This window comes from Odocoileus virginianus, chromosome 30 (genome assembly GCF_023699985.2).
Source record: "Odocoileus virginianus isolate 20LAN1187 ecotype Illinois chromosome 30, Ovbor_1.2, whole genome shotgun sequence".
Taxonomy (NCBI): Eukaryota; Metazoa; Chordata; class Mammalia; order Artiodactyla; family Cervidae; genus Odocoileus; species Odocoileus virginianus.
The window spans coordinates 22,997,449-23,023,507 of NC_069703.1; the positions used below are offsets into that span (position 1 = coordinate 22,997,449).

At 50.2% G+C, this 26,059-nt stretch overlaps 1 protein-coding gene across 3 annotated transcripts; it reads right to left on the reverse strand.

Moving 5' to 3' along the window:
* Nucleotides 1-1,324: 1,324 nt before the first annotated feature.
* PTPRN (protein tyrosine phosphatase receptor type N) lies at nt 1,325-20,558 on the reverse strand. Of its 3 annotated transcripts, none has more exons than XM_070458680.1 (23): nt 20,361-20,558; nt 18,875-18,925; nt 18,506-18,619; nt 15,703-15,799; nt 14,503-14,764; nt 14,066-14,420; nt 13,508-13,642; nt 12,252-12,286; nt 11,310-11,584; nt 11,011-11,097; nt 10,651-10,730; nt 10,410-10,474; nt 9,518-9,736; nt 8,892-9,092; nt 8,642-8,789; nt 8,417-8,490; nt 8,130-8,207; nt 7,888-8,007; nt 6,465-6,631; nt 3,182-3,235; nt 2,460-2,524; nt 2,172-2,245; nt 1,325-1,967 (listed from the first exon to the last, which is right to left on the reverse strand). In XM_070458680.1, the coding sequence occupies exons 1-23, from the start codon at nt 20,473-20,475 to the stop codon at nt 1,896-1,898; spliced, it is 2,943 nt and encodes a 980-aa protein (XP_070314781.1). In that variant the 5' UTR covers nt 20,476-20,558; the 3' UTR covers nt 1,325-1,895. The 3 variants fall into 3 exon arrangements, with proteins under 3 accessions (XP_070314781.1, XP_070314782.1, XP_070314783.1); XM_070458681.1 differs by having other exon boundaries at nt 13,508-13,639; nt 20,361-20,557; XM_070458682.1 differs by having other exon boundaries at nt 18,875-18,906; nt 20,361-20,426.
* Between the last annotated feature and the right edge of the window lie 5,501 nt (nt 20,559-26,059).

The following is a 26,059-nucleotide window of genomic DNA, read 5'->3' on the forward strand; positions in this document are numbered from 1 at the left end:
TGAGGGGTGGGGGGCCAGAGGTCCACTCACTGTCCCTTTGCTCTCTGAGCAGGACAGGTGGTACTCACCCATCTTTCATGTGGGGGCCTGAGCCTTGGGCTTCCCTGGAGGCTCAGATGGTAAAGAATCTTGCCTGCAATGCAGGAGACATGGGTTTGATCCCTGGGTCAGGAAGATCCCCTGGAGAAGGAAATGGCAACCCACCCCAGTATTCTTGCCTGGAAAATTCCATGAACAGAGGATCCTGGTGGGCTACAGTCCATGGGGTCGCATAGAGGCAGAAAGGACTGAGTGACCAACACTTTCACTTTCTGAGCCTTGGCAGTTCAGTTCAGTTCAGTTCAGTTCAGTCGCTCAGTCGTGTCCGACTCTTCGCGACCCCATGAATCGCAGCACGCCAGGCCTCCCTGTCCATCACCAGCTCCCGGAGTTTACTCAAACTCATGTCCATTGAGTCGGTGATGCCATCCAGCCATCTCATCCTCTGTCGTCCCCTTCTCCTCCTGCCCCCAATCCCTCCTAGCATCAGGGTCTTCTCCAATGAGTCAGCTATTCGCATGAGGTGGCCAAAGTATTGGAGTTTCGCATGGTGACCCTAATTAATTCCTGAGTAGCTCCAGGCTCAAGGCTCTTTCTGCCTCATTTCTATGTGTACCACTGTTGTCCCAGGACGCCACATGACACGTGGATGGAGTCTCCTCTGAGGCCACACAGGGTGGGGGCATTCTGGGGGAGTGGAGAGAAAGTGCCTTTTACCCCCAGGTGAATGAATGTTGTGACATCTCACAGGCCTGGTCTGTGAGTCGTTACCAGAGTTTAGCTACTTCTGCTTGAAGGTGTGGCGAGCACTTGGCCTGTATCACCTTGTTTAGTCCTAACTTCCATCCTGCGTGACGTATATTATTCTTGAGGCTGAAGGGTGCGAAGCTGCTACCCAAAAACTAAGAGGAGATGCAGCAAAGAGGCCAAGCATGTCTGTGTTGGAATCCCAACTCCACCACTTAACTAGTCGTGGTACCTCAGGCAAGTTCTGTGCAGTCTCTCTGTCTGTAAAATGGGGCTAATAACTGGTAGCGAGTCCTGAAGATTAAACCAGTTAATGGTTGTCAAGCACCTTGGAGACTATCAGACTCATAGGAAGTGCAGCATAAAAAACTACTGCCCGATTGTCATTTGCTCCCATGGACGCCTTGGAGAGCCTGACTCCACTGCTCGGCTCTCCCATAATTGTCTGCATCTCCTGAGAAATGCAGCAGGGCCCGCTCCAGGCTGAGGCTGGGGCTGAAGCCTGGAAGCAGAGCAGAGAAACGCGTAGGAGGTCTGGTTGCAGCTGCACACACACACACTAACTTTATTCACATTGATACAAAAGTAGATTTTTCCAGAAATGTTCTCTTGTGCCAGGGGGAGCGAGTTGAGTGGCACGTGGCGGAAGGGTGAGGGGAGGGGGCAGGAGGGGCAAGGGCCACAGTGTGAGTCGTGGAGGCAGGACAGCGGGCAGCAGGGGCTAGGAGAGCAGGACAGTCTGGGCATGGTGGCCCCTCTGCCCCATTCTAGCCCCACTGGAGGGCGGAGGGCGTCCACACAGACATATTAGGAGCATCCAGAGTGGTGGGAAATAGGGGTCAGGGAACTTGGACAGGAGGAGACTGTGGTAGAATTTGGTGCTCATGACTTTCCTTCTGACCGGCTGCCAGCTCCCCCAGGGGACACCCGGGGTTCCTGTATGCCCCCTCTGGCTTCCCCTTCCTTACACACTCCTCTTGGAAGGGCCTGACATGCCCAGGAGGGGCCCAGGTGGCGGGAGTGGCGGTGAGAGCGAGTGCACAGATAGATGCTCACACAGGCAAGGAGGGAGTGGAGGCCGGGCTGCCCACCGAGGGGCCCCAGGGATCTCACTGGGGCAAGGCCTTGAGGATGGCATTTACCTCCTCTGCCACAGCTGTCAGGGCAAACTCAAACTGGTCCTGGGGAAGGGCAGAGGGAGGAGGGTCATGGGGAGGCCCAGCCTCTGCTCCTGCCCTGGGATGGGGGCAGCTTTGGGGCGGCCACTTGGGGGAAAAGAAGGGAGCCCTCCTGGGGGAGATTTGGAGGAGGCAGGAGAGGCAGGCCGCTGCTACTTTCCCTGGGGAAAGGTCGTGGCTAGGGTGGGTGTAGAGAGAAACAGTCACCTTTGAGCGAACAAGGCCAGGCCGCTGGTCACGGACATGCTCCAGGGTGGCAGCGATGTCAATCTCCTTCACTCCTGGCGGGGAGGGATGCGGGGACACAGAGATGCTTAGAGGGTGTCCAGAGGAGGGTAGGTCCCAGAAAGCCTAGGACATCTTGGGATGGGAGGCTCAGAGGACTGGATAAAGCCTGGGGGTGTGGCGACCTGCCCTCCACGGACTCCTGTGACCCCAGGGGCTGGGGAGACTCTAATCGGGCTGGGCTGGGGCCGTGGCGGGGAGGGGCCTCACCTTTGGCCATGCGGTTCAGGACCATGTCGATGAGGATGTAGGTGCCCGTCCTCCCGGCACCGTCGCTGCAGGAGGAGATGGTGACAGGCTGAGCTGGGGACCCAGCAGGGAGGGGGAGGGGAGGGGACATGGAGGCTTGGGGTGGAGCTGTGAGGGTTAGCTGTGGGGTTGGAGGGCATGAGTGAGCCAAGGATGAGGGATGGGGTCATAGCTCCTGGGTCCTGGGAATTGGGCCTTGAGTGGGGAGCCGGTGACTCATGGGGTGTCTCTTGGGCAGTGAGTCAACTGAAAAGGAGAGCCCTGGCTCCACCCCGAGGTGGAGGCAGTGAGAGGGAATGGCAGGAGCCATTTCCAGTCACTGGCCAGGCTTTCCTTCAGCCAACGTCTTATGTAAATGGCAAGATGGTAAATATTTTCAACTTTGTGGGCCACATATAGCCTCTGTCATGTGTTCTTTTTTTTTCCTTCAACTATTTAAAAATGGGAACATCATTCTTAACTCATGGGCCATTAAGAAAATAGATGGCGTGCTGAATTTGGCCCATGGGCTGTTGTTTGCTGGTATCAAGGGGACAGGCAAGCAGCGTGCTTGGGAGATGCTCACAGAGAGCAGGACCAGAGAGGGGGCAGGAACCAGGAATGTGCCCCCTTCAGGGCCCTCTGGCTTGGGCCTGGCCTGCCCCCATCCATCCCCCCCCACCCCCCTCCAAGCCTGTACGCACCTGCAGTGCACAATGATGGGGCAGGAGCGGCCCCGGTAGCACTTGTTCACCTTCCTGCAACAAGAAATGATCGTGAGGCCAGGGGGCACCTGCAGAGGGAAAGGGGAACTGAGACACACACCTGTGGGCCTGTCTTCCTTTTCTCCCCACCTGCTCAGGGCCGAGGAGGGAAGAGGGCTGGACAGAGGAATCGGGGCTGGAGGCCAAGAACCAGAGATGGTGTGGGGGGCACTGGGCTTGCCTTGTCACTACGGGCCTAGGCTCTGCACCTGGAACAACTGATAAATCAGTTGTTCTGATCTATCAGATAAAACCTGATAAATCAGATCAACCAATAAAAACCTTTCAAGCCTCAGTTTTCTTACCTGTAAAATGGGGATGACAGTAATAATAACGTCCTTCTTAGAGTTCTTATTATGTGCATTATGAGATAATCCATCTAAAGGACTAAGTGCTAAATCTGGCACACAGTAGGTGCTCATTAAAAGATGGCACTATTAAAGATAATACGTCATAATATTAACAGTCTCCCCTGCCTGAAGTTCAGGGAGGATAGGTGTTCTGGTGACTTCAAGGGTGTCAGAGCACACCATTGCTCTGCCCCTGGGTGTTCCCCTCCCCACCCAGGCTCCTTGTGGTCCTCACCAGCAGTGAGGTCTGGTTGTAGCCCTGGGTGCAGAGTTCTGCTATCAAGGGGATGATAGCCCCTCAACTCTGAATATGTTGCTGCCCACTGTCTCCCTGGATAAGTCTTACCCCAGCACAGGTGCTCTGTGATTGGGTCATATTCAGACTGTGGGTCCACCTGGACCTCAGACTCTGCTTCTTGGACAGCAGCTCAGCAAGGAGCAGGTGGGCTCTCCCTCTTTCGTGGCCCAGTCTAACCTGCTATTGTTCCTTACGACATTCCTGATTTGAGAGTCACTTGCAGACTCCTGATACTCCCAAAGGACAAGGGCTAGGGAGAACCTTCTGAAGGGTTATTAGAGCATTTCAGAGGAGCTTGGAACTTAGTGGTCCCCCAGTCTGGTACCCCCAGGCTTGCTGGGGCCAGGTGACTTTGAATGGTTTTCTAGGAGTCCACATGATTCCTCAGCATATCGGCTGGTAGATCAGGGCTGGGGTTGAACAGAAGTTGTCACAGTGGCCCCCAGTCAGTTAAAAATAATGACAACAAATAGCACTTAGAATTAACAGAGCCTTTGCTATGTGCTGGGGCTTCCCGGGTAGCTCAGCTGGTAAAGAATCCACCTGCAATGCAGGAGACCTGGATTCTATCCCTGAGTTGGGAAGATCCCTTGGAGAAGGGAAAGGCTACCCACTCCAGTATGCTGGCCTGGAGAATTCCATGGACTGTATAGTCCAGGGAGTCACAAAGAGTTGGACATGACTGAGCAACTTTCACTTTTACTTTTGCTATGTGCCTGGCACTTAAAGTAGATTTTATAGATTTCATGCTGTTGGCTTTTGTAACAATCCCTTAAGGTATGGGTCATCAATCTCATTTCACAGGTAAGAAACAGATGCAGGTCAAGGAACTTGATCAGAGTCATTTTCTAAGACTTAAAAATTTATTTTGCCTTCCCTCTGATGGACCTTCACCAAAACAGTATTTATTAAGCAGCAATTAATTTGTTCTGGGTGTCTAATGCCAATTGGGTTTACATAATTCCAGCCTGAAGCAAAGAAATATAACCTTGTCACTTACCTGTGCAGCCTTAAAATAGGTCCATGCACTCATTTTATAAATATTTTTTAAATATAGAAAACAAAAAATACCCCTGATACCCTTGATGGTGCCTTCGAGAAGCCTGTACTTCAGCTTGCATGGACCCCAGTTAGAAACAATTGTCTGAGGCTCAGAAACTACCCCCAGGTTCCCACTCCAGTTCTGCTCCTCTGCTTTCTGCCCAGCACCTAGAGACCTCAGACCGGCCTGGCAAGGGGCAGAGAAGCAGGAGGAAGCTGCAGTGTGGGTGAGGTCCCTGCCACGGCAGCAGGCTTCTCAGCCACCTATCTGTGGAGGGAAGGCAGGGTACTCTGGAGGCCTGGACATGGTTTCAGCATCTGAAGAGGGCAAGTCCCCCTGTCAGTTTCCTGTCCCAGCCCCCACCTGGTTCCGTGAGTCCCCAGGAGTCCAGAGATCCCCCCCCCCACTCCCATTGATAGTATTTGTCCCTTCCCTGAGTCTCCGCAGCCCCCCAGCTCTCCCAGCGCCCTTCCGGCTGGTCCCTGGGCCACAGGTCCTCATGTCCCATCTGTGCAGCGGCCACACCTGCCAGTGATCACTTTTGTGACTATGCAACTGGAGTGAGAATACTAGCTGCAGATCACAAAAATGACGCTGGCAGCCGTGAGAGAGAGAGAGAGAGAAGAGGGAGGAGACAGAGAGGGGAGACAGAGCAACGGAGAGACAGAGACATGTAGAGAAAGAGAGGAGGTGGGGGAGACAGAGACAGAGAGAGGCAGAGTAAATAGGCAGAGATGGGAGGGAGGTGGAGGAAACAGCTGAGAGACGGAACAGGGAGAGGTACAGAGGGGGGAAATGTGGCTGGAGTGGGGGAGTGAGACAGACTGTGAGACAGAATGATGGAGAGAGAGCTGAGGGCGAGAGGGAGGGTGGGGGAGAGAAAGGCGGGAAGGAAGGGAGGGAAAGAGGGAAAGAAATAAAAACAGAGGCAAAGAGACACAGGGTAAAGAAGGCGGGAGGCAGGGGGGAGTAACAGAAAGCAAGGGGACAGCAGACATAGAGGACACCAGGAAACGCAGGACAGGAGGAAATAGACAGCAAGGATCAAGAAGGAGAGGGGAGAGGAGGGGGTTAGAAATAAGACGAGCCTTTCATGGTATAGGGGGTGGAGGGAGAAGAAGGTTATGGAGAGTGGGAGATAGAAAAAGAGGGCAAGAGAGAGGGAAGAGGCAGCCAGCCAGCAGAGAGAGCGAGCAGTCAGGAGCTGGACCACAGCAGTGGACGGATGGGCACAGCGAGACAGAGCGTCAGTCCTGGTTTTGGGGGGAGGGGGGTGTCTGGAAGGAGGCGCCAGGAGGTCAGAGTCAGTCCTGGTCTGGGGGTGTCTAGAAGGGGGCACCAGCGGACCAGAAGCTGAGGCTCCAGGTCGGGCTAGAGGGCCTGCCTCTCCTGACCTGGGGCCCCAGGAGGAGCTGATGGGCTGCGGGGAGACGCCAGAGCCCGGCTCCCGGCCCCCTTGCTCCTGGGCTGCTCTCTCCCGGGCTTCCGGGAGCCTCCCTCGGGCTGCCCCACCGCCCAGGGGCGCTCACTCACCTGCGGAAATCCAGGAGGGGCCGGGTGGAGGCCGGGGTGCCCTCTGCCGGCCAGCTGAGGAAGTGGAACTGCGTGAGCGTGCGCGTCTCCTGGGTCTGCACGTTCTTCAGGTAGAAGCTCCGCACCAGGAAGTCCTCGCACCAGATGTGCTCCGACACCAGGTTCACCTGCGAGGGTGGGGGCGCAGGCCTGAGCGCGGCGGGGCCTCTCCAAATCCTCCCGGCCTCCCAGGCCAGTCGGGAAGCTCACCCAACTGTCCCCAAGAACCCTAGCCGTCTGTGTCACTTATGGACTGCTCAGGACAACTGGTGGCTTTTCCACCTCGACACAACTAGTCTTTTTGGCCTCACAGCGGGCTCTAAGCTCCCCGACTAGGGTTCGAACCCGCACTCCCTGCAGTGGCAGCTCGGGTTCTTAACCACTGGACCCTCCGGGAGGTCCTGTGTGCTTCCTGAAATCAGTTTCGCCTTTCTCTTTTGCGCAGAGACTAGCAAAGTGTCTGTGCTACACACACACCATAAACTTTGATAAAATTCTGTATTTTCATTTGATTTTCTTCTTTAACCCCAAGCAGGACCAAGTTTTAAAACTTAAAAAAAAAAAAAAGAAAAGAAAAAGTATTGCGTGCTCATCTAATGCTGAAAATTTGTTATCCAGAGCTCGTTTAGAGATAAGAAGCTTCTGTTGTGCAAATAACATCTCTTGTTTTATGGGAGGGGGGTCACTTCCCATTGGTCAGGAATGTTTCTCCCTCCTCTACTTTGTCTCTTCCCAGACACCCCACTTTTTTTTTCTATTTTTCATAAGCAACATATGTGATTGGCAGCATTTCCTTCTTTGCTTTGGCCTCCAGGAAACTCAGATCTAAACTAGACTCAATAAAAGTAGGACTAAGTCTTGGTCTTTGAGTATACTTATCTTCCCTGTCTCAAAACTGTACTCCTGGCTCCTAGCTTTTTACCTTAGTTTTGGTGGTTTTATAGTTTTATATCTGTACCTTTCATCATAGGTCCCTATAAGTGCTTTTCAGCCCTAGACTGGACATACACATACACACATGTATATGCATATATGTATGTATGTGAATGCTTTCCTGGTGGCTCAGATGGTAAAGAATCCACCTGCAATGTGGGAGACCTGGGTTAGATTCCTGGGTTGGGAAGATCCCCTGGAGAAGGGCATGGCAACCCACTCCAGTATTCTTTCCTGGAGAATCCCCATGGACAGAGGAGCCTGGCAGGCTACAGTCCATGGGGTCTCAAAGAGTTGGACTCAACTGAGTGAGTAAGCACAGCACAGCACAGCATGTGTGAATATGTGTAGTACTTGGATGTTTATATACACATATAGTTGCATGTGTATGAGTGGTGCACCATCCGCTTTTCCCACCCCCATTGTCTCCTGGCTGTGGGGTTCTGCTGACCTCATATACATGGTAGAGGGAGGAACCCTCATCCGGCCAGTAGCGATCACACTGCTTGACACCATCCTCCACCAGCGGGGTCAGCATGACGATGACAGTGCAGCCACTCTCCCACACCATCTAGGGACAGATGATGTCCAGCACCCAGGTAAGCTCCATTCTAACCTCCCTGGGACCTGGTTGGCCCTGGCTGCCCACAAGGGCCCCCAGTCCCTGGAGACACCCTCCCTCCAAAAGCCCACCTGCCAGAAGTCTGCAATGGTATGTGACAGCGGGCCCTGTGTGGCTATGTAGGCTGGCATCCGAGGGTCGTGCTCAATCTGGGGGCAGGGAAAATACATTGTGAACCAGAATAGGAAATGCCATTATGGAGAGGTCTGGTCAAAGAGAATAGGCCAGGGTCTGGGGGAGCCTCAGAACTCCCGTTTCCATGCCGGATATCAGGCCCACAATTCCAGGGCATTGGGGAGAGGGAAATGGAGTCTGTGGGGGCAGGATGAAAATGGGGGAGGAGATGGGAGCCACTCACAATGGGGCTGGCATTGATGTAATCACTCCGAGAAGGGCTGCTCTCCACCTTCAGCTTGATGCGAGCGTGGTCATCTGCACAGACCCCACACCCCACCCCAGAAACCCCTCCGGTCACTGGGGTCCTGGCACTTCTGCCACTCAGCCTGAACCAGCAGCCCAGCCCCTACCCCAAGCCCTCCGGAATCCCAGCAGACGGAAAGCTGGGCCAGCAGGACTCACTCACAAGGTAGGAAGTCAGGGTGGCGGTTCTTTTTGATGTTGCCCTCGCCCTGGGCGGTGGCACAGGTGTTGGGCTCCGCCTGGTAGGCACACAGGGCCTGCCACTCCTTGGCCAGGCGGTCCCTGTTCCGGAGGTGGTCCTCCATGTAGGCCTGCAGGGACACCACAGCCTTCCCACTGCCAGCCCTGCCCCTCCCACCACCCGGTCCCCCCCCCCCCCCCCCCCCGCCTTTGGGCCCACGCCCCATCCTGACCAGAATCATGTGTCCTGTGGAGATGTCCATGTTGGCTTGGGCAGGCTCCTCACACCAGGACGGGGTGCTGCTGTGGGAGCTGGGGCTGGCTTGGGCGGCGTCGCTGAACTGTGAGGACACGCTGCTCACCCGAGAAGGCTCGGGCGGACCCTCCGCCCGGTTGAACAGGGACTTTGTGGCCATGTGCTGGCGGCATAGATCCTGCAGAAGAAGGACAGGTTGGGATCCATGTTCTCCTGAAACCTTTTCAGCAGAGTCCTGGACTCAATTCAACAGAGTCCTTAGGATGGTCCTGGATTGCTTTTGAATAAAACCTGTCTCCTCTAGGGTGGGGTCTTCTGCCCTGGGTCTCATCCTTTCCAGGGCTGTTCTGCTTGGGTGTGGCCCATGACAACCTCAGATATTACAGAGCAGAATCCAGAACCCCCTGAATGGTGGTATTGGGGAGAACTTCAGGAACCACCTGTTCTCAATTCCCATCCATTCAAAATGCCCCCACGACACCCCTGCTGGGGCTTCTCCAGCCCCTGCCTAGATATCCAACTCCCTGCCCTCATCTTACATGAGACCCAGACTCCTGAGCCCCTTCCATTCCCTTGCATCAACAAGCTTCTGGGGATGCACACCTGGTACTCAAAGGTAGTGTCACCATGGGCCCCCTCGGGTCCCAGGGCGGCCAGGCGCTCCTTGTCCCGCTGTCGTGCATGCTGCCGCACACACAGAGCCACTGCCAGGGCCACGAGCAGCCCAGCCACCCCTGCCAGGGCCACCAGAGCAAGGAGCACGGACCGCATGGGAGAAGCGCTGTGGGCCGGTCGGGGAAGGACGGCGGCTGCCTCCTCCCTCTGTGGGAGCAAGGTTAGAATCAAGAGGGGCAGTGGTCGGGGGGAGACTTAGGAGCTGCTCCTCACCCCTGTCCCACACCCCACTCCCTGCTAGGATATCTCCTGGGGAAAAGCTGAGAGGCAGTGGCATGGTGGTACAGGCAGAGGGACTCATATAGACCCAAGATCCTTCTTTCTCAATCCCCATGGGACCAGCTCAACCACATTGTACTGCCAGATACAGTACAGTGGGTGACTGTACTGTCACAGTGGGTGACTCTCCCTAGGAGTTTTTGCATTTGAAATGGATATAGAGAAGTATAGAGACCCAGGAAGTCTATAGTAGAACATGAGGCATCAGTGTTGGATGCATAATAGAAGCATATTTTGAGTTCAAAGTCCTTTCTGGGTAACGTTTTCCCTTGGAATTTGAGACTTTGCTCTAGCACATCTATGGACGGCTAGGGCCATCTCAGGTTGTTCTTCCAGGTGAGCTGGCTGCCTATAGAAGGCTGATCCTGCAGGGAGCTGGAGCCACTGGGGCCATCTGCTGGTCAGAAAGAAAACTGCATGGAGGAGGGCTGCTTCAGCAAAGGTGGAGTATTTCAGCTCTTGTTCTGCCAAGACTGCCTTCATTTCTGGTGGGCAGCATCAGCCAAAGGGGACTATGACTGATTCTTCGGTTATCTCATACCTGTCCCACTCCTGTCTGCAAGATCTGGAGCCCTGTCTGTGCTTCCAGTTCAGACTTCACCAACCCTGCAGGGAGGACGGAGGTCAGATCTTCTCCAGCCCCCATACGGTCTCCACCCCATGCCATGCAATGCCCCGTGGCAGGCCGGGCCCATATGGTCTGGGTCTGGGAATATTTCAAGGAGAGCATCAGCCACCGGCCTGGGTCTATACAACCAGGGCTGGGGCCAAGAAGTATTTACCGGCTTGCTGGGTCACATCGGCCAAAGACAGGTTCTGTTCATTGTGCCGGATGCGGAAGGTAAGGGCTGGTCCCACGACACTGCCGAATAGGAGGTATATTACTGCCTCACCCATCACAGACCCCAGATTCAAAATGAGAGATCCGCTCTGGCCCTCTCCCTATTAGAGGATGGGGCTGAAACCCATGCCATACAGGGGTGTTTCAGGAGGGAAGATACTGGACAGGCCAGCAGCAAGGCGAAGTGTGGCTGTACCTTCAATGCAGCTGGAAACATCTGTGACCTAACCTCTGCCTCTTACCCGGAGTTCGTCTTTCCCTCCTCCCCTGAGCCCCCCAGGCCCCACCCCCTTCAAGCTACCTGATGTTGATGAAGCTGCCCGACGACATGTGCACGTGCTCAGCCAGGATCTCCAGCAGCCTCACTCCTGCAGCCAGACTCAGGGGCCTGGAGTTGCGGAGCCGGTGGAGGAAGGAAAGTGGGGACACTCTTGGCCACTTTCTTGAAACACCCTCCAAGGGTGCTGAGACATCCAGGGGTGCAGAGCAGTACCCCCTGCCCCATCTACTTCACATCCACACTTCTGCTCTTTGCTTCTGGCCAGGCAGGCCAGCCCAACCCCCAAGGGACAAGAGGCTGCCCCACGTAGGAGCCCTTACTTCTGGTCGGTGACAATGTAGCCGTATTCCTCTGCTGATGGCTGAGCGGAGGGCTGCCCCGCCGCAGTGGGCTGGCTCTGGCCCACTGGGCTTTTCTTTTCTACCAGGACTGGCGTGGCAGGGGGGCCAGCAGCTTTGGTGGACTCAGAGGATCCGGCGCTCAGCTCCTTCTGGGCTTTATTGGAGGTGGAACCGCCAGTGGGGGATCCAGGCAGGGAGGGCGTCGGGGGCGGAGGCTCCGCTGGGTCTACTCCCTGAACCTGCTTCTCCATTGTCTGTTTAGAAGAGAGGACAGAGGTAGGGTCTCTAACAGTGAAAGGGTTAGGGAGAGGGGGTCTACAATCTGGATCCTGAGCTCCCATAGGGGTGCTTATGACTTGTTTCTCTTTCTATCCCCAGGCCCAGGTCAGCATTGGATACTGAGAGGGCATCCAGGAAAGTGAGCCAAGTGGATGAATGAACGAATGAATAAAGGGCTGAATGAGTGACTATTCATGATAAGGAATAGTCGACAGGATGGGGCTGGACTGGGGAAAAACTCCAGAGTGAGGAAAGCTGGAGTTAGGGGAGAAGATGAATAGGCAGGCAGTGCTTTTTCGACTTTGTTTAGCCACACAATCTTAGAAATCCAACATGTGAAACAGAGTGCCTCAAGCTATAGGGCGGTCAGGAGTCTGCCTGCCCCCATCCCTCCCTTCGCCTAAGGATCTCATTTCAGCGTGGTCTGACTTGACTGTAGTGAAAAAAGCAGTGAATCAAGAATTCTCACTTCAGGTCCCAGCTCTGCCTTCAGCCTGAGGTGAGACTTTAAACAATGCCTTGCAGCCTCTGGGCCTCTGTTGAAGGGTCAGAGAATACAGATTCTGGGTCCTGAGCCTGAGATTTAGATTTCAGCTAAGGGCATTTGCTGCCTTACGGGTCAGGGAGGTGTTGCAAACTCACTTTCTTGACGTCAGCTCCAACATTTACAACCCCTCCTGTAGAGACAGGAAAAATAAGACTCTGGGCAAAGGGCCAAGGCCAAGGTCCACACAATGCAGGTAGGAGAAAAGGCTGGTAGCTCGGAGTCTGTGACATCTGCCATGGGCTCTCCCCGCAGTCAGTAACCAAGGCTGTTGTTGGGTTCATCCTAAGCATGGCTGCATGCCTCTGGGTGTGTTAGTCCTTCAGTCATGTCTAACTCCTTGTGACCACAGGGACTGTAGCCTACCAGGTTCCTCTGTCCATGGGATTCTCCAAGCAAGAATACTGGACTGGGTTTCCATGCCTTTCTCCAGGATATCTTCCTGACCCAGGGGTTGAACCTACTTCTCTTGTTTCTCCTGCATTGGCAGGTGGGTTCTTTACCACGGTACCACCTGGGAAGCCCCATGCTTCTGGGCTTCTGCATCATGGGCTCAATTACTTCAATTGTATTCGCCTCTTTGTAACCCCATGAACTGTTTCCTGCCAGGATCCTCTATCCATGGGATTCTGGAGCGGGATGCCGTGCCCTCCTCTAGGAGATCTTCCCAACCCAGAGATCAAACCCACGTCTCATGTCTCCTGCATTGGCAGGCAGGTTCTTTACCACTAGCGCCACCTGGTAAGTCCCTTCTGCTTCATGCATGCATGCTCAGTAGCTTCAGTCGTATTCGATTCTTTGTGACCCCCACAGACTATAGCCCACCAGGCTCTTCCACCCATGGGATTTTCCAGGCAAGAATGTTGGAGTGGGGGTTGCCATTTCCTTCTCCAGGGGATCTTCCCAACCCTGGGTCTCCCACATTGCAGGCAGACTCTTTACCTTCTGAGCAACCATTGCTTGATCAACTCCTCCCTGTTTTTGGCCACATCCCTCAAAGCTACTCTTTGTGCAGTCCTCTCTTACCTGTCAATCATTGGCTTCTTAGCAATGGCCATGCCTGCCTTAGGTCCTCAGCATCCTCTGCCTAGCCTTCCCGGTGCCTCCAGATCCCCAGCTCACACTCTCATCGGCTTCTTTTCCCATTACTTCCATCTCCCAGTCCTTTCCTGCTTTAACTCCTCAGCTCACCACTTCACCCCTTGCTTCCTGACCATGGCTGTCAATGACTCCGGGTCTCAAACCGACTCCCTCCCCTAAGCTTGGCCCTCCCCTCTAGACTGTTTCTTGTGGCCTTGAGAAGTGGGGCAAGAGGCCTCCGTGGGGCTGGCAGTCTCTCTGCCCCGACACTCACCTGGATTTCGTCCGGCACCCTTGGGCAGCAGCTGCAGCAGGGTTGAGAGGGTAGAGAGCTGCTCCGGGGTCAGCTGACGCAGCTCCACGCCATAGCCTGCCAGCACAGCGGCCACTCTCTGCAGAGTCACATCTGCTGGGAGCCAGACACAGGGCTTGGGACTGGTGCCGGGATGAACTTATGGGATGAGTTTGCAGGTGGGTGGGGACCCCCACATTTAGGAACTTCTCAAACACCAGGACACTGATGCCTTCCCCTTCCCATCCATGTCCACACTTTGGGGGAAAGCCCTTCGGGTGCCAAGACCAAACTTCAGGCCCATTAGGGACTCCTTGATTCCCTAGCTGGAGAAGGCATGTCAGCTCCACCCGCTACTGTATCCCCAGTGCCTACTTATGCCTGGCAGAGAGCAGGTAGTCAGTAGGCATTAGTTGAGTGTACAGATGACTTTAAGGACAAATTAACAAGTTCATGCATAGTCAGGACAGACCCCTCCCAACACTGCCCCCCCAGAAAGCAGCCCCATAGGCATGGAGTGGATGCTGAGGCCACGGTTACCTGGCTGCTCTGCTGGGGCGGGAGGCTTCTCCCCATGACCTTCTAGTCCTTCCTCCTCATAGCCCTCCGAGGACTCCCCTGCCCGGCTGCTGCCCCCTGGCTCTGGCAGCCTTGGTGCCCTGGCCCTGCTGGGCACTTGTGACTCCTGGGCCAGGTAGAACAGCTCTGACTCCTGGAAAAGCTGAGCAGGTGGAGGCCCTGGGGGGTCCCCATAGGAGTGGCCAGGGTGAGCCCCAAACATGCCCTTGGAAGCAGTTCGGCTGAGGAAGGCAGGGGCTTCAGCCTTGGGCAGGGGGTCAACACTGACCATTCCTGGGGAGCTCTCTGAGCCCCGGGAGCTGTCGCGGGAGCCAAACTGTGGGAAACCAGAGATTGGGATAAGAGCAGATGTCAGCATGGGGATTGGGGTTGGGAGGGGGCCAGTGTCTAGGGCTCACCTGATGGAACAGGTAGGGCTGCAACAGGGCAGGTTCATAACTCAGGGCAGGATGCGGGGGCTGTGCGGGCAGCAGCAGATGCTCCAAGAGAGGGGGCAGCAGCTCAGCCTGCAAAGGGGACAGGGGGGAGCCCGCCCCAGCTCCACCCCCGCCTGCGGAAGGTCGAGGAAGCCGGTGCTGCGGAGCTGGGGCGGAGCCAGTGGGGATGCCCTGTAAAAGCAGCTCCCCAGCGGGACCAGGTCTCCTGGGCACCAAGCCAGATCTGAGGAGGAAAGCAAAGTGTGTGTGTGCGTATGCGTGTGCGTGTTGGTTGTGTGGGGCAACAGTGTACAGAATCTATGAGGCAGAGATGCTGGGGGCCAGGCAGGCTTAGCCTAAAGTAAACCTGATCTCTCAAGAGATGAGGTAGCCTCAGGAGAGGAGAGAATAGCATGGAGAAAGGCCAGAGGTCTATGCCTGGGTAGAGGTCATCACCTCCCTGGTAAGCGTGCCTGGGTCCCTGAAACACAGCAGCAGAGCTGATGAAGCATGAGGCTAAGGACAGAAAAGGGGACAGTGGGGAGCAGGGGAAGGGAGCTGGGAACTGCTCTAGATGAACTGTGGCTGAAACTTGCTCCATTTCCCCTGTGTGCATGTCCCCAAGTACACATCCAAACATTCAATGCTGTGTCCCGCCCTACCCCACTCTGCCTTCTTCACCTGGCATCATCCTCTGAGCCCCAACCCCTCATTTAATTTCCTTTGCTTTACAGGGCCTGACTGATGCTTTCAGAGCCCCTAACCACAATAAGAAGATGGTACCTCCTACCATCTAGTAATAAAACTGAACATTAAACAGCCTCAGTCTGACAAAATTCTAATCTGTTCCATGATGACTGCTTTGATGCTTCTTTTAAAATGCCAAAAGTCCAAATGTTTCAAAACAGTCTTTAACATTGTGAATCAACTATGCTATGATAAAAATTTTAAGAAAATACTTTATCTGGCAAAAAAAAAAAAAAAACAACACCCAGTTTCGAATCCCCTTGTTTTGCTAGATGCCCAGGGATGAGCTCAGCTCATGTTGGGCATGTGAGCATATCAAATGACCACTCCAGAGCCTCAGCCTGCTGATTTCTGTACATACTTTCCTCTCTTCCTCAGGAGGACCACAGATGCACCAGCCTTGCCATGCTAGAGCTGATAACAAATGATGCCTACCTGTCCCTTGGATGAGGCTCTGGGGGGCGAAGCCTGGGGATACGCTCCATCTCCTGGGAGATCACATACTGGGTAAGGTCATCATGCCAGGACAGTCCTTCCAGGGAGAGAAAAGAGTGAGATGGAGATTGTCCCTCAGGCTTGGAACAGTTTGAGGGCTCAATAACAGGGGCCAGTGCAGATCAAAAACTGTACCCTCTACCCTGCAGTATGCTGAACTGGGCAGAGCCAAGGAGCAGTGGAGGGGGTCCAGAGACCTGGTGGGTGATCTGAGCTGTCCTTTCCACCCCCCCAACCCCCCCCCCCAGGTGCAGATCTGGAAGTGAGACGGCCTCCGGTGAGACTGGGTTTAAATCCTCTGCCACTTACTAACTGTATGTCCTTAGCTGAGCCTCTCTGAGCCTTAGTGCTCTCATCTGGAAAATGGGGGTTTATACCTCCTAAAATTGTTGTGATAATTAAAACACAATATAAAATGGTTAGAATAGTACCTGACACATCATGAGTATTCAATAAATGTTATTATCATCATCATCATCATCATCATCATCAATATTATTATTAATCTTATTTTTATTGATCCTGAACCTTAGTTTTCTTTATTTGTGGCGGTGGTGGTGATTTAAGTGGGGATAACATATACTTTATGGGTCTGTAGTAAAGATTAAATTCAATTAGGGACTTGAAAATGCTTGGAAACCTCCAAAGCATTATACATCTGTTTTAAGCTTTCATCAACATCATCTTATCCTGAAGGCAGATCTCCTATTTGACCATTTCCCTCCATGAGCTCTGCTTGCAGGAAAAGTCAGTCATCTATTCTAAAAGGATAACCTCCCACTCTATAGTCCCACCTACTCCCATTCCTTTTTCCTTGCTTCTGGATTAATACTCATACTGCTCTTAACTCATATCATGGGATCTATACCTGTCTTTTTGCCTATTAACATTAGATGAACTATCTGTGTTTCTATAAAAGGCCAATCCTCCACTTGGGCACTAGATTTCATCCCCTGCTACCTATTCAAGAACATCTTCCCCACAATTGTCCCCTTTCTCCTATGTCATCATTTTCACCTGTTGTCTACTGAATTATTTTCTATTCACATACAAACACAATGCAATTTCTCCCATCTTATAATAAAAATACTGCCTGAATGCCACATTCCCCTCCAACTATCACCCCATTTATTTTTAGCAAGACTCTGAAAGTGTTATCTCTGCTGGCTGTATCCACTTCCTTTTCTCCCATTCCCTCTTACCCTCTCTATTCAGGATTCCCCCCCCCCCCCACAACTATTCTACTAAAACTGCTATCATCAAGGTCACCAGTGGCTTCTGCATATCTAAATCTAAGGTCAGTTCTCAAATCTCATCTTACTTAAGCTACCACCATCATTTGACACTGTTGATCCCTCCTTCCCCCTTGATACCCTCACTTAGCTTCTAGGACACCAAACACTCTTGTTTCTCCTTCTACTCCATTGGCTCCCCCTTCTCAGCCTCCCCTGTTGATTCCATTCCTTCTCCTGGTCCTCTTAATAGAATTCTTTAGGGTTTTTCTTCATATTGACTCAATCCTTTGACTATTTCATCCACCTCATAGGTTTAATTACCTCTATATGCCAAAGAATTCCAAATTTATATCTCTGCTTCAGACTTCTCTCTCTTTCAAAACCCAATCTTATATACTCAACTTTCCATTCTAATTGAGTGGATATCTTGAACTCAGTATAATAAAAAACTGAGCTCCCCCCGCTCCCCAAGTTGATACTTCTGCATAGTTAATATTTTGATGTTTAGTGTTTTGGTGTGTACCATTGATTCCCTACATTCTATTCTCAACACAGCAGCAAGAGAGATCCTTTTAAAGTAGAAGTGATATCAAGCACCCCTATGCTGAAACCTTGTGATGCTTTCCTCTTTTACTCAGAGTACAGTCAATGTCCACACATTCCCCTATAAAATCTTAGAACATCATTACCTACCTGACTGCATCTCCTGCTCTGCATCTCCATCACTCCTCTACAGACTTCTGTAGAGATGTTTTCCATGGTGTTCCTCAAACTCATGCTCCTATCTTAGGGCTTTTGTTCTAGATCGTTGGCCAACCAAAACACTGTTTCCTAAGATAACCTTCTGGAAAACATCCCCACTTCCTTGATGTATTTATTCAAATTTCATAGCCTCAATAAGATCTATCTTGACCACTCATTTTAATACTATGGCCTCCTACCTCATCATTTCTGATCCCTTTATCCTGCTGTAATTGTTTTTTTCCATGGCTCTTATCCCTTTCTAACATACTAATGTTTTCTAATTTATATAATGTAGCCCCTCCCTTCATCTCCTGAATATAAACCCCAGTAGGCAGAGATCTTCATTTCACCCCTTGATAAATCCCAAGCACCTAAAACTGTTTGCCACATAGAAGTACCCAATAAATATTGGTTGAATGAATGAATTGAATGAGTGGGGTGTTCTGGCTGAGGACCCCAGGATTCACAGCTCTGGAGTACTCAGTCAGTTCCAGAGAGTGGGCTGATCTCAAAGAGATGAATGCTGGCCTCTTCCAGTGGCTTCTTCTAGCAGCCTCCTCTGGATTCCTCTAGAGAATCTAAGTGTGAACAGCCTATCTCTAGAGTTCCACCCCCACTCCTGTCTCCAGGAAGGTCTGGGAAGGTGAGGCTCCACAGTGAGTGGAATGTTCCATGTGAGAAAACCTGGAGTCAGGTGGTCCCTCCCTTCCCCATCTCATCCAACCAAGTTACAGCCTCTCTCCTCCAATGCATCTAGACCTCACCTTGGGACATGAGCTGCCGGAGCACATCTTGTAAGCGTTGAAGAACTGGGGATGTGACTTGCAAAAGGGGCCGGGCTTGCCCCACTCCCACCTGGCACTGTCCAAACAAGCCATCTAAGAGCACAAAAGTGGTGTCAGCAAGGGGTTTGGGCAAAAGGCCTTCCAAAGTCCAGTCTGCAAATAGACAGCTCTGTCTCTATGTCCTCTCTTGGCTTCAGAGAGCTTTGCTCCTCCAGGCCATCACCCCCCTCTTCTCTCCAAGTGCATTTCCCCTTCTGACTTCCAGGCACCCGCCCACACTCACACTACTTTCTCATTGTGTACCCTCCCCCACCCCGACTTGTAAATCCTACGTTTGGTTTCACTCACCCTGAATACAGACTTCAAGGTGAGAGCAGAGTCTGCGATCAAACAGACAGCCTGTAAAGAACAGGTGAGCAGAGAGGCTCAGACTCCCCCATGCACACAGTGGTCAGATGGATGAACAGGCTAGGGAAGGGGGAAGCAGATGGGATCCAGTCTTTCATTCTAAGGAAGGCTTTAAGCTGGGAGGAGAGGAGGGCAGAGGCCTCCTCTTCTTAAGAGGAGGATCTGGCTTTGGGTTTCAAAGATCTGCAAGTTTGGATTCTTTCCCTAAAAGCCTCAGTTTGTTTAACTGAGTAATGGGGAAAAGAAGCCTTTCAGGTGCATAGGGGTGGTGATGGTGGAGAATCATAGATTTCTACTCTGATAGAATTACTGCGGGGTAGTTTATGTCCAAATTCAGAGGGAAAACGGACTTTCCTTCCCATATCTCCAAAAGTATCTTATGATGGCCTGGGACTCAGAACAGATGGGAACCCTAGCATACTTCTGCTTCGCATGGGAAAGGGTGGGATGGCTCTAAGGTAGTGCTCCCCACACTGTCCCTACAGTCCGCGTCCCTAGCCCTGTTGGCGCTGTTCGCGGTGCTGAAGCTCGGAGCCCTGCGCCTCTGAGGGTTTGCCTGGAAGCAGTTATGGGGGAGGGAAGGGCGACAGGGTGAGGAGCCTTCAAAGGACCTGACCTCTCCGCCATTCCAGCCTTCATCTTCCACCCTAACCAACCCGCAGCGCCACAGGAAGTACCTTGCCCTGGCCTCCAAGCCGGATGGGGAAGGAGGGCGTCAGACTGCGAGCTTGCGCCCCTTCCCCCATGCGCCCCCGGCCCCCACCCTCCCCCTGCCCATGAGTCAGCGCTGACTGTCTCCGTCCGCTCAGATGTGAGTCAGCACCAGGCCTGGCTGTGGGGAGGGGGCGGGAGACGACCCCTCCCTCTTCACCCTCTTTGGCCCCCTTCCCCCGCCGTCCTCTTCGTGTCGGAGATCAGATTACAGCGATTGGCCTCTCCAGAACAGAAGAGGAACCCTGGCCCCTTGCTTGGTCTGGTCTTCTACGGAAATCTGGGACCCCGGAGCTCGTGGGCCCGACTTCTACTGCCTGGAAATCACGGTTCTCTCTCCTTCCCTCCCCTCCTCCACCCCTCAGCGCCGCCACTTTTTGGCGCCTCGGGGACACTTCCTTCTCTTGCGTCCCGTCTCTAGGTCCCTCTGCCCACACGCACCCCCTTTCCTTCTCCCCAAACTTGCCCTGAGCCCTCTTCTCTTAGGTCCCGCCCCTGGGTTCCCAGCCCCACCTCCAGGCCTACGCCCCTTTCCTCGCAGACGCCCTCTCTTCTCTCTCCGCTCACCGGGCATCCCCCGACCCCACTCCACACACACCTTCCAGCCGAGGTTCCCACCTTCGTGATACTTCCCACTCCCTCCCCTCCACACCCCCAGCACACCCCACCGAGTTCTGCTCTCGGCACCCTCCCCCACCCCCCGTTTCCTCCTGACCGTGGGCACTAATGGCGTTGCAGCCTCCCGGGCGGCTGCCCAGCAACAGCAGACAGAGGAGCACCCGGAGACCCCCCGATCCCCCGGGACCCCCAGGCCGCCCCAGGAGCCGCATCCTTCCCGGCTCGGCTCTCCAGCCCAGCAGCCAGAGCCGCAGCTACGCCGGCCCGAGCCTGCCAGCGGGGCCGAGGCGGGGCCTGCCACTCCCCACCCACCGAGGCGGGGTCTACACGCCCCTCTCGCCGCAACTCTGCCAACCCCAGGCGGCTGGTGACGACATCCCCACCCCCGGCTCTGGCGTCGATTTGCGTCATTCGTGGCGTAAAAGCTCAGTCTTCGTGGGGCTCCTACTCACCCCAGCCCTCCTACACCCATCAGTAGGTTCCTCTCTAGAATTCTTACTTGGCCTCAACTTGACATATTCTTCTCCCCAAGGGCCACCGCCTCTATCACCCAGTCTCAGGGTTGGCGAGATGGGTTCCCGTTGGGTGGGGGCCAGGAAGGATGAGTGAGTCGGGTAGTATAAACCTTAAGATGTGGAGCATAAAAATGAACAGAATGTGTCCTCTTTCGCATCTCAATGAATAGTTCCTCTCCCATGACTTCATGGCAAATGGATGGGGGGAAATGGAAACAGTAAGAGACTTTATTTTGGGGGGCTCCAAAATCACTGCAGATGGTGGTGACTGCAGCCATGAAATTAAAAGACACTTGCTCCTTGGAAGAAAAGCTATGACCAACCTAGACAGCATATTAAAAGGCAGAGACATTACTTGACCAACAAAGGTCCGTCTAGTCAAAGCCATGGTTTTTCCAGTAGTCATGTATGGATGTGAGAGTTGAACTATAAAGAAAGCTGAGCACCGAAGAATTGATGCTTTTCAACTGTGGTGTTGGATAAGATTCTTGAGAGTCCCTTGGACTGCAAGGAGATCCAACCAGTCCATCCTAAAGGAAATCAGTCCTTAATATTCATTGGAAGGACTGATGCTGAAGCTGAAACTCCAGTACTTTGGCCACCTGATTAGAAGAACTGACTCACCAGAAAAGACCCTGATGCTGGGAAAGATTGAAGGTAGGAGGAGAAGGGGATAACAGAGGATGAGATGGTTGGATGGCATCACCGACGTGATGGACATGAGTTTGAGTATGCTCCGGGAGTTGGTGATGGACAGGGAAGCCTGGCGTGCTGCAGTCCATGGGGTCGCAAAGAGTGGGATACGACTGAGTGACTGAATTGACTGACTGACTGTCATCCTTAAGAGCAGGAATGGTTACACATATGTGCTTGGACTCCAGTTTAGAAATGCCACCTACTATGGGTATAAGTTTGGGCAAGATGTTTAACCTCTCTACTCCCAAGTTTCCTGATCTGTGAAATGAAGGTGCCAGTAGTACCAGGTGGCTGTAAAGACTGAGAGAATTACACTCATGTGGCTCACTTAGAACAGTCATTGTACCAAACACTGGATAGATACTGGCTTTTTTTGTTAGCCTCAACTCACCTTTCTTTCACCCCCTTCCATGACTGGTCTATCAAAACCTTGTGGTTTCTGCCTGAAAATATATCTCCTAACAGCCCACTTCTCTCCATGCTCACGGTCCTACCCCAACAATTGTGCTCTTTCATGACTATTGCAGTAATCATCTAACAAGACTTTTGCTTCCATTCTTGCCACCCAATAAGCTTGGGAGTGTGCTTTCTAAAGTTCAAAATTGATCACTTTACTCTCTTGCTTTTCAGTAAAACTTTTCCAAAATACAAAAAATAAAATAAAATAAAATAAAATAAAAAGATAAAAAAGATAGTGGTGCATAGAAAATACTCATATACTCATCACCTAGCAGTTGTGTTGGACTCTTTGTGACCTCATTGACTGTAGCCTGCCAGGCTCTTCTTACCGTGGGATTCTCCAGGCAAAAATACTGGAGTGGGTTTTCATGCCCTCCTCCAGGGGATCTTCCTGACCCAGGGGCTGAACCCAGGTCTCCCACTTTGCATGCAGATTCTTTACCACCTGAGCCACCAGGGAAGCCCAACAATACTGGAGTGGGTAGCCAATCTTTCTTCTAGAGGATCTTCCTAACCCAGGAATCAAACTGGAGTCTCCTGCATTGCAGGTGAATTCTTTACCAGCTGAGCTACCAGGGAAGCCCAAGTTCCCTTCTAAAGGTTTCAACATGCATCTCCAAGAAATAAGGATATTTTCCTATACCACCAAATTACTATTATGACCTAACAAAATTGACAATAATTTCTGAATAGCATTTCATACTCAGTTCATATTCAAATGTCTCAAACTGTTTCCAAAAATGCCCTCTTTTCCGCTGTTTTGTTCAAAATAGCAGTCAATCAAAGACCACCATTGCATTTGGTTATATTTCTTAATTCTCTTTAAATTAGCATAAACAGTGCTTTCCTGGCCACCCCCTTCCCCCCATTTTTGACAGTTTCTTGTGGAAGAGATCAGGTCAGGTTTTCTAACTCCTCACCTTCTGGATTTGTCTGACTGTTTCCTCATGATATGTTTCCCTGTATTTCCCCTGTATATATACTGTGCATCCCTTGTATTTCCTGAAAAATAGGAGTTAAGCCTTGATTGGATCAGGTAAAAATATTTTTAAACAAAAAATTCACAGGTGGTTCTACATGATTCCAGTTGCATTATTTCAGGAAGTGCATAGTGTCTGGTTGTCTCACTATTAGTGATGCTAAAACTGATCACTGATTTAAGGTAGAAACAGCCAGATCTCTCTCTATGGTAAAGTTACATTTTCCTCTTGTGACCAGTATGGATGCAATCCATCGAAAGATATTTTGGCACTGTGAGAATATCTAGTCCCCCATCGACTTTCCACCTAATGGTTTTGCCATTCATTGATGATCCTTGACTAAAATGGTGATTTTCTATCATTCTTTTAACTGATCTTATTTCCTTTAGCTGACCTTATTTCATAAAGAAGAATTCAGAAGGTAGTTTCTTCTCTTTAACTATTCAATTGCAGAGTAATGAGTTGGTATGACAGTTACTGTCAAGGGTGGCAAATAAGTTTCTAAACACATTTGTTATCACTTTTCTTGTTGAACATTAGTATGGAAATATGGATTTTTATATATTGAATGTGTATCAGTAATCACAGTAATATAAAAATTGTCCTGAAGTAAGTAAGTGAAAGCCTTTTTAAACTGGCTTTTGTTTCCTTTTGAAACATCCCATTAATCACTTAAAGCTTCTTTCCTTGCTTTGTATTATTCCAAGATGTGTTAAGTCTTTTTTATTCCTTGCCCTAGACATGGAAGCAGCCATTCCTCCAGAGACTCGGTAGCTTTTAGTAAAAACTGGTTTTAGGGACCACAATCTGGGTCCTAGGTGTCATAATGACTACTGAGATGATTGATGTTGCTTCTAGGCCCTTTCATTGCATAGACTTAGGATATAAAGATACACTCACACATACACACACACCTCACACACACTAATATTTCCAGTTAAAATTTAGCTGTTATTTTTACTGAACTCTTAGTTTTATACCTGTATCTCTTTATTATACTGAAAAATTTGGTTTCTAATAACACTAACACAATCATTTATGTTTGATCCTACAATATGCACACAATAATTTGCAAATAATATAAATATTATTCTCTTAATAAAACAGTGAATATACCTAAGACTTTGGGTAGTTTATTTTGTCCTTATAGCCCCAGGGTTATGCCATCAAAATACTGTGTTCTAAAGTCATTTGAAATAATTCTTTTATTTGTTTAGTCTTTTTTTTTACCAATCTGATATATAATTTGGTTTGTTTGTTTTCAGTATTAGGATTTGCTTTTTATTTTTATATACTTTTATTTTTTGAATATGTAAAATATTTGCATTGTTTAAAGATCAAACTCACATAATAAAATATACTCAGGAGAGTCTTCTCTACACCATCCACAATTGCCCCTGCCATCTTTATCACTTCACTCCATTTATTACCTTTTAAAAAACTTTGTAAATTGTGAAACATAAAAAACAGAAAAATGCATAAAGCAAAAAGGAACAGCTCAATAAATCATTATGAAATGAACACCCATGTATCCAGGTCAAGAAACTGAACATTTCCAGCACCCTAGAAGTCTTATTGTGTACACCAAACATTTCCTGTGATGTGCTCAAAAAAAAAAAAAAAAAAGAATCTGTGGTTAAACCAGCTATCTTCTTGTTAGAATGAGAGTCTTTATCTTTCGAGTTTCCTGCAACCCAGACAGAAGTGGAACTCTTTCCTTTTGAAGGATAATTTTGCTAGTTATAGAATTCTAGGATGACTGTTATTTTCTTTCAACACACTGAAGATATTATTTCTCTGTCTTCTGGCTTTTATTACTGCTGTCTTAGAGTCAATTATCAGACTAAATATTGCTCTTTTGAAAGTAATCCTCTCCACCAAATTCATAGCTGCTTTAATTTTTTTTTTTCCTTTTCCTTTGCTTTCCTGCAGTTTCATCATATTTTTTGCTTTAGTTTTAGTTTTTTAAATAGTTTGCTTGAGATTTGTTGGCAATCTTCAATCAGTGGACTGATATCTTTTAATAGTTCTGGAAATTTTTCAGCCATAATCTTTTAAAATATTGCTTATGTCCTATTCACTCTCTTCTCTTTCTGGGATTTCAAGTAAATGAACAGTGGACCTCTTCACTGAATCCTCTTGGTTTCTTACTCTTTCTTTCTGCATTTTCCACCCTTTGCCTCTTTGTATTTTTTGGAGGGAAGGACCAGGTTTCTTGTGACCTATCTTCTAGTACACCAGTTCTGTTTCAGCTGTCTCTAATCTGTTATTTTATCTATTCAATTAATTTAAAATTTGTGTTCTCACATTTTTAAGTTTTAGAATTTTTATTTGATTCTCTTTCTTTTCAAAGAACCAATTTTGAGTTTTATTGATTTCTGTTTATTATTTTCTTGTTTTCAATTTTTTTGATTTCTGCTCTCATTTCTGTTATGTGTTTTCTTCTGCTTGCTTTAAACTTCAATTGCTCTTCTTTCCCTGGTTTCTTAAAGTGTGAACTTGATTTATCGATTTTAGATCATTCTTATTTTCTAATGTATGCATGCAATGCTATAAATTTCCTTCTAAGTACTGCTTTCACTTCATGCCACAAATTGTGATAAATTACATTTTCCTTTTTGTTTATTTCAAAATATTTTAAAATTTTTCTTGAGATTTCTTCTTTGGCCCATGGATTGCCTAGAAAGGTGTTTTCCAGATTTGGGGGTATTTTCTAGCTATCTTCCTGTTACTGATTTCTAGTTTAAGTCCATTGTGGTTGAAGAATGTATCTTATGATTTCTAGGCTTGTAAATTTGTTAAGGTGTGTTTTATGGTGGTCTGTATTGATGAACAGTCCACATGAGCTTGAGAAAAATGCGTATTCTGCTGCTGTTGGATGGTATATTCTAAATGTTAGAGTGAAAGTGACAGTCACTCAGCGATGTCCAACTCTTTTTGACCCCATGGACATGGAATTTCCCAGGCAAGAATACTGGAGTGGATTGCCATTTCCTTTGCCAAAATCTTGATAAGATCAAATCAAATAACTGTTCTGTTCAGGTCATCTATATCCTTACTGATCTTCTGCTTGCTTGATCTATCAATTTCTGACAGAGGAGTATTGAGGTCTTCAATTATAAAAGTTAATTTTTCTATTTCTCCTT

Bases quoted from the DNA above. Each gene is read 5' to 3' on its own strand.
- PTPRN (XM_070458680.1), bottom strand. From the start codon at position 20,475: ATGCGGCTCCTGGGGCGGCCTGGGGGTCCCGGGGGATCGGGGGGTCTC. The intron at 11,585-12,251 runs GTGAGTTTGCAA...TCTTCTAAACAG, and splicing joins TTGGAGCTGACGTCAAGAAA to ACAATGGAGAAGCAGGTTCA. The intron at 10,475-10,650 runs GTAAATACTTCT...TCCTCCCTGCAG, and splicing joins CGATGTGACCCAGCAAGCCG to GGTTGGTGAAGTCTGAACTG.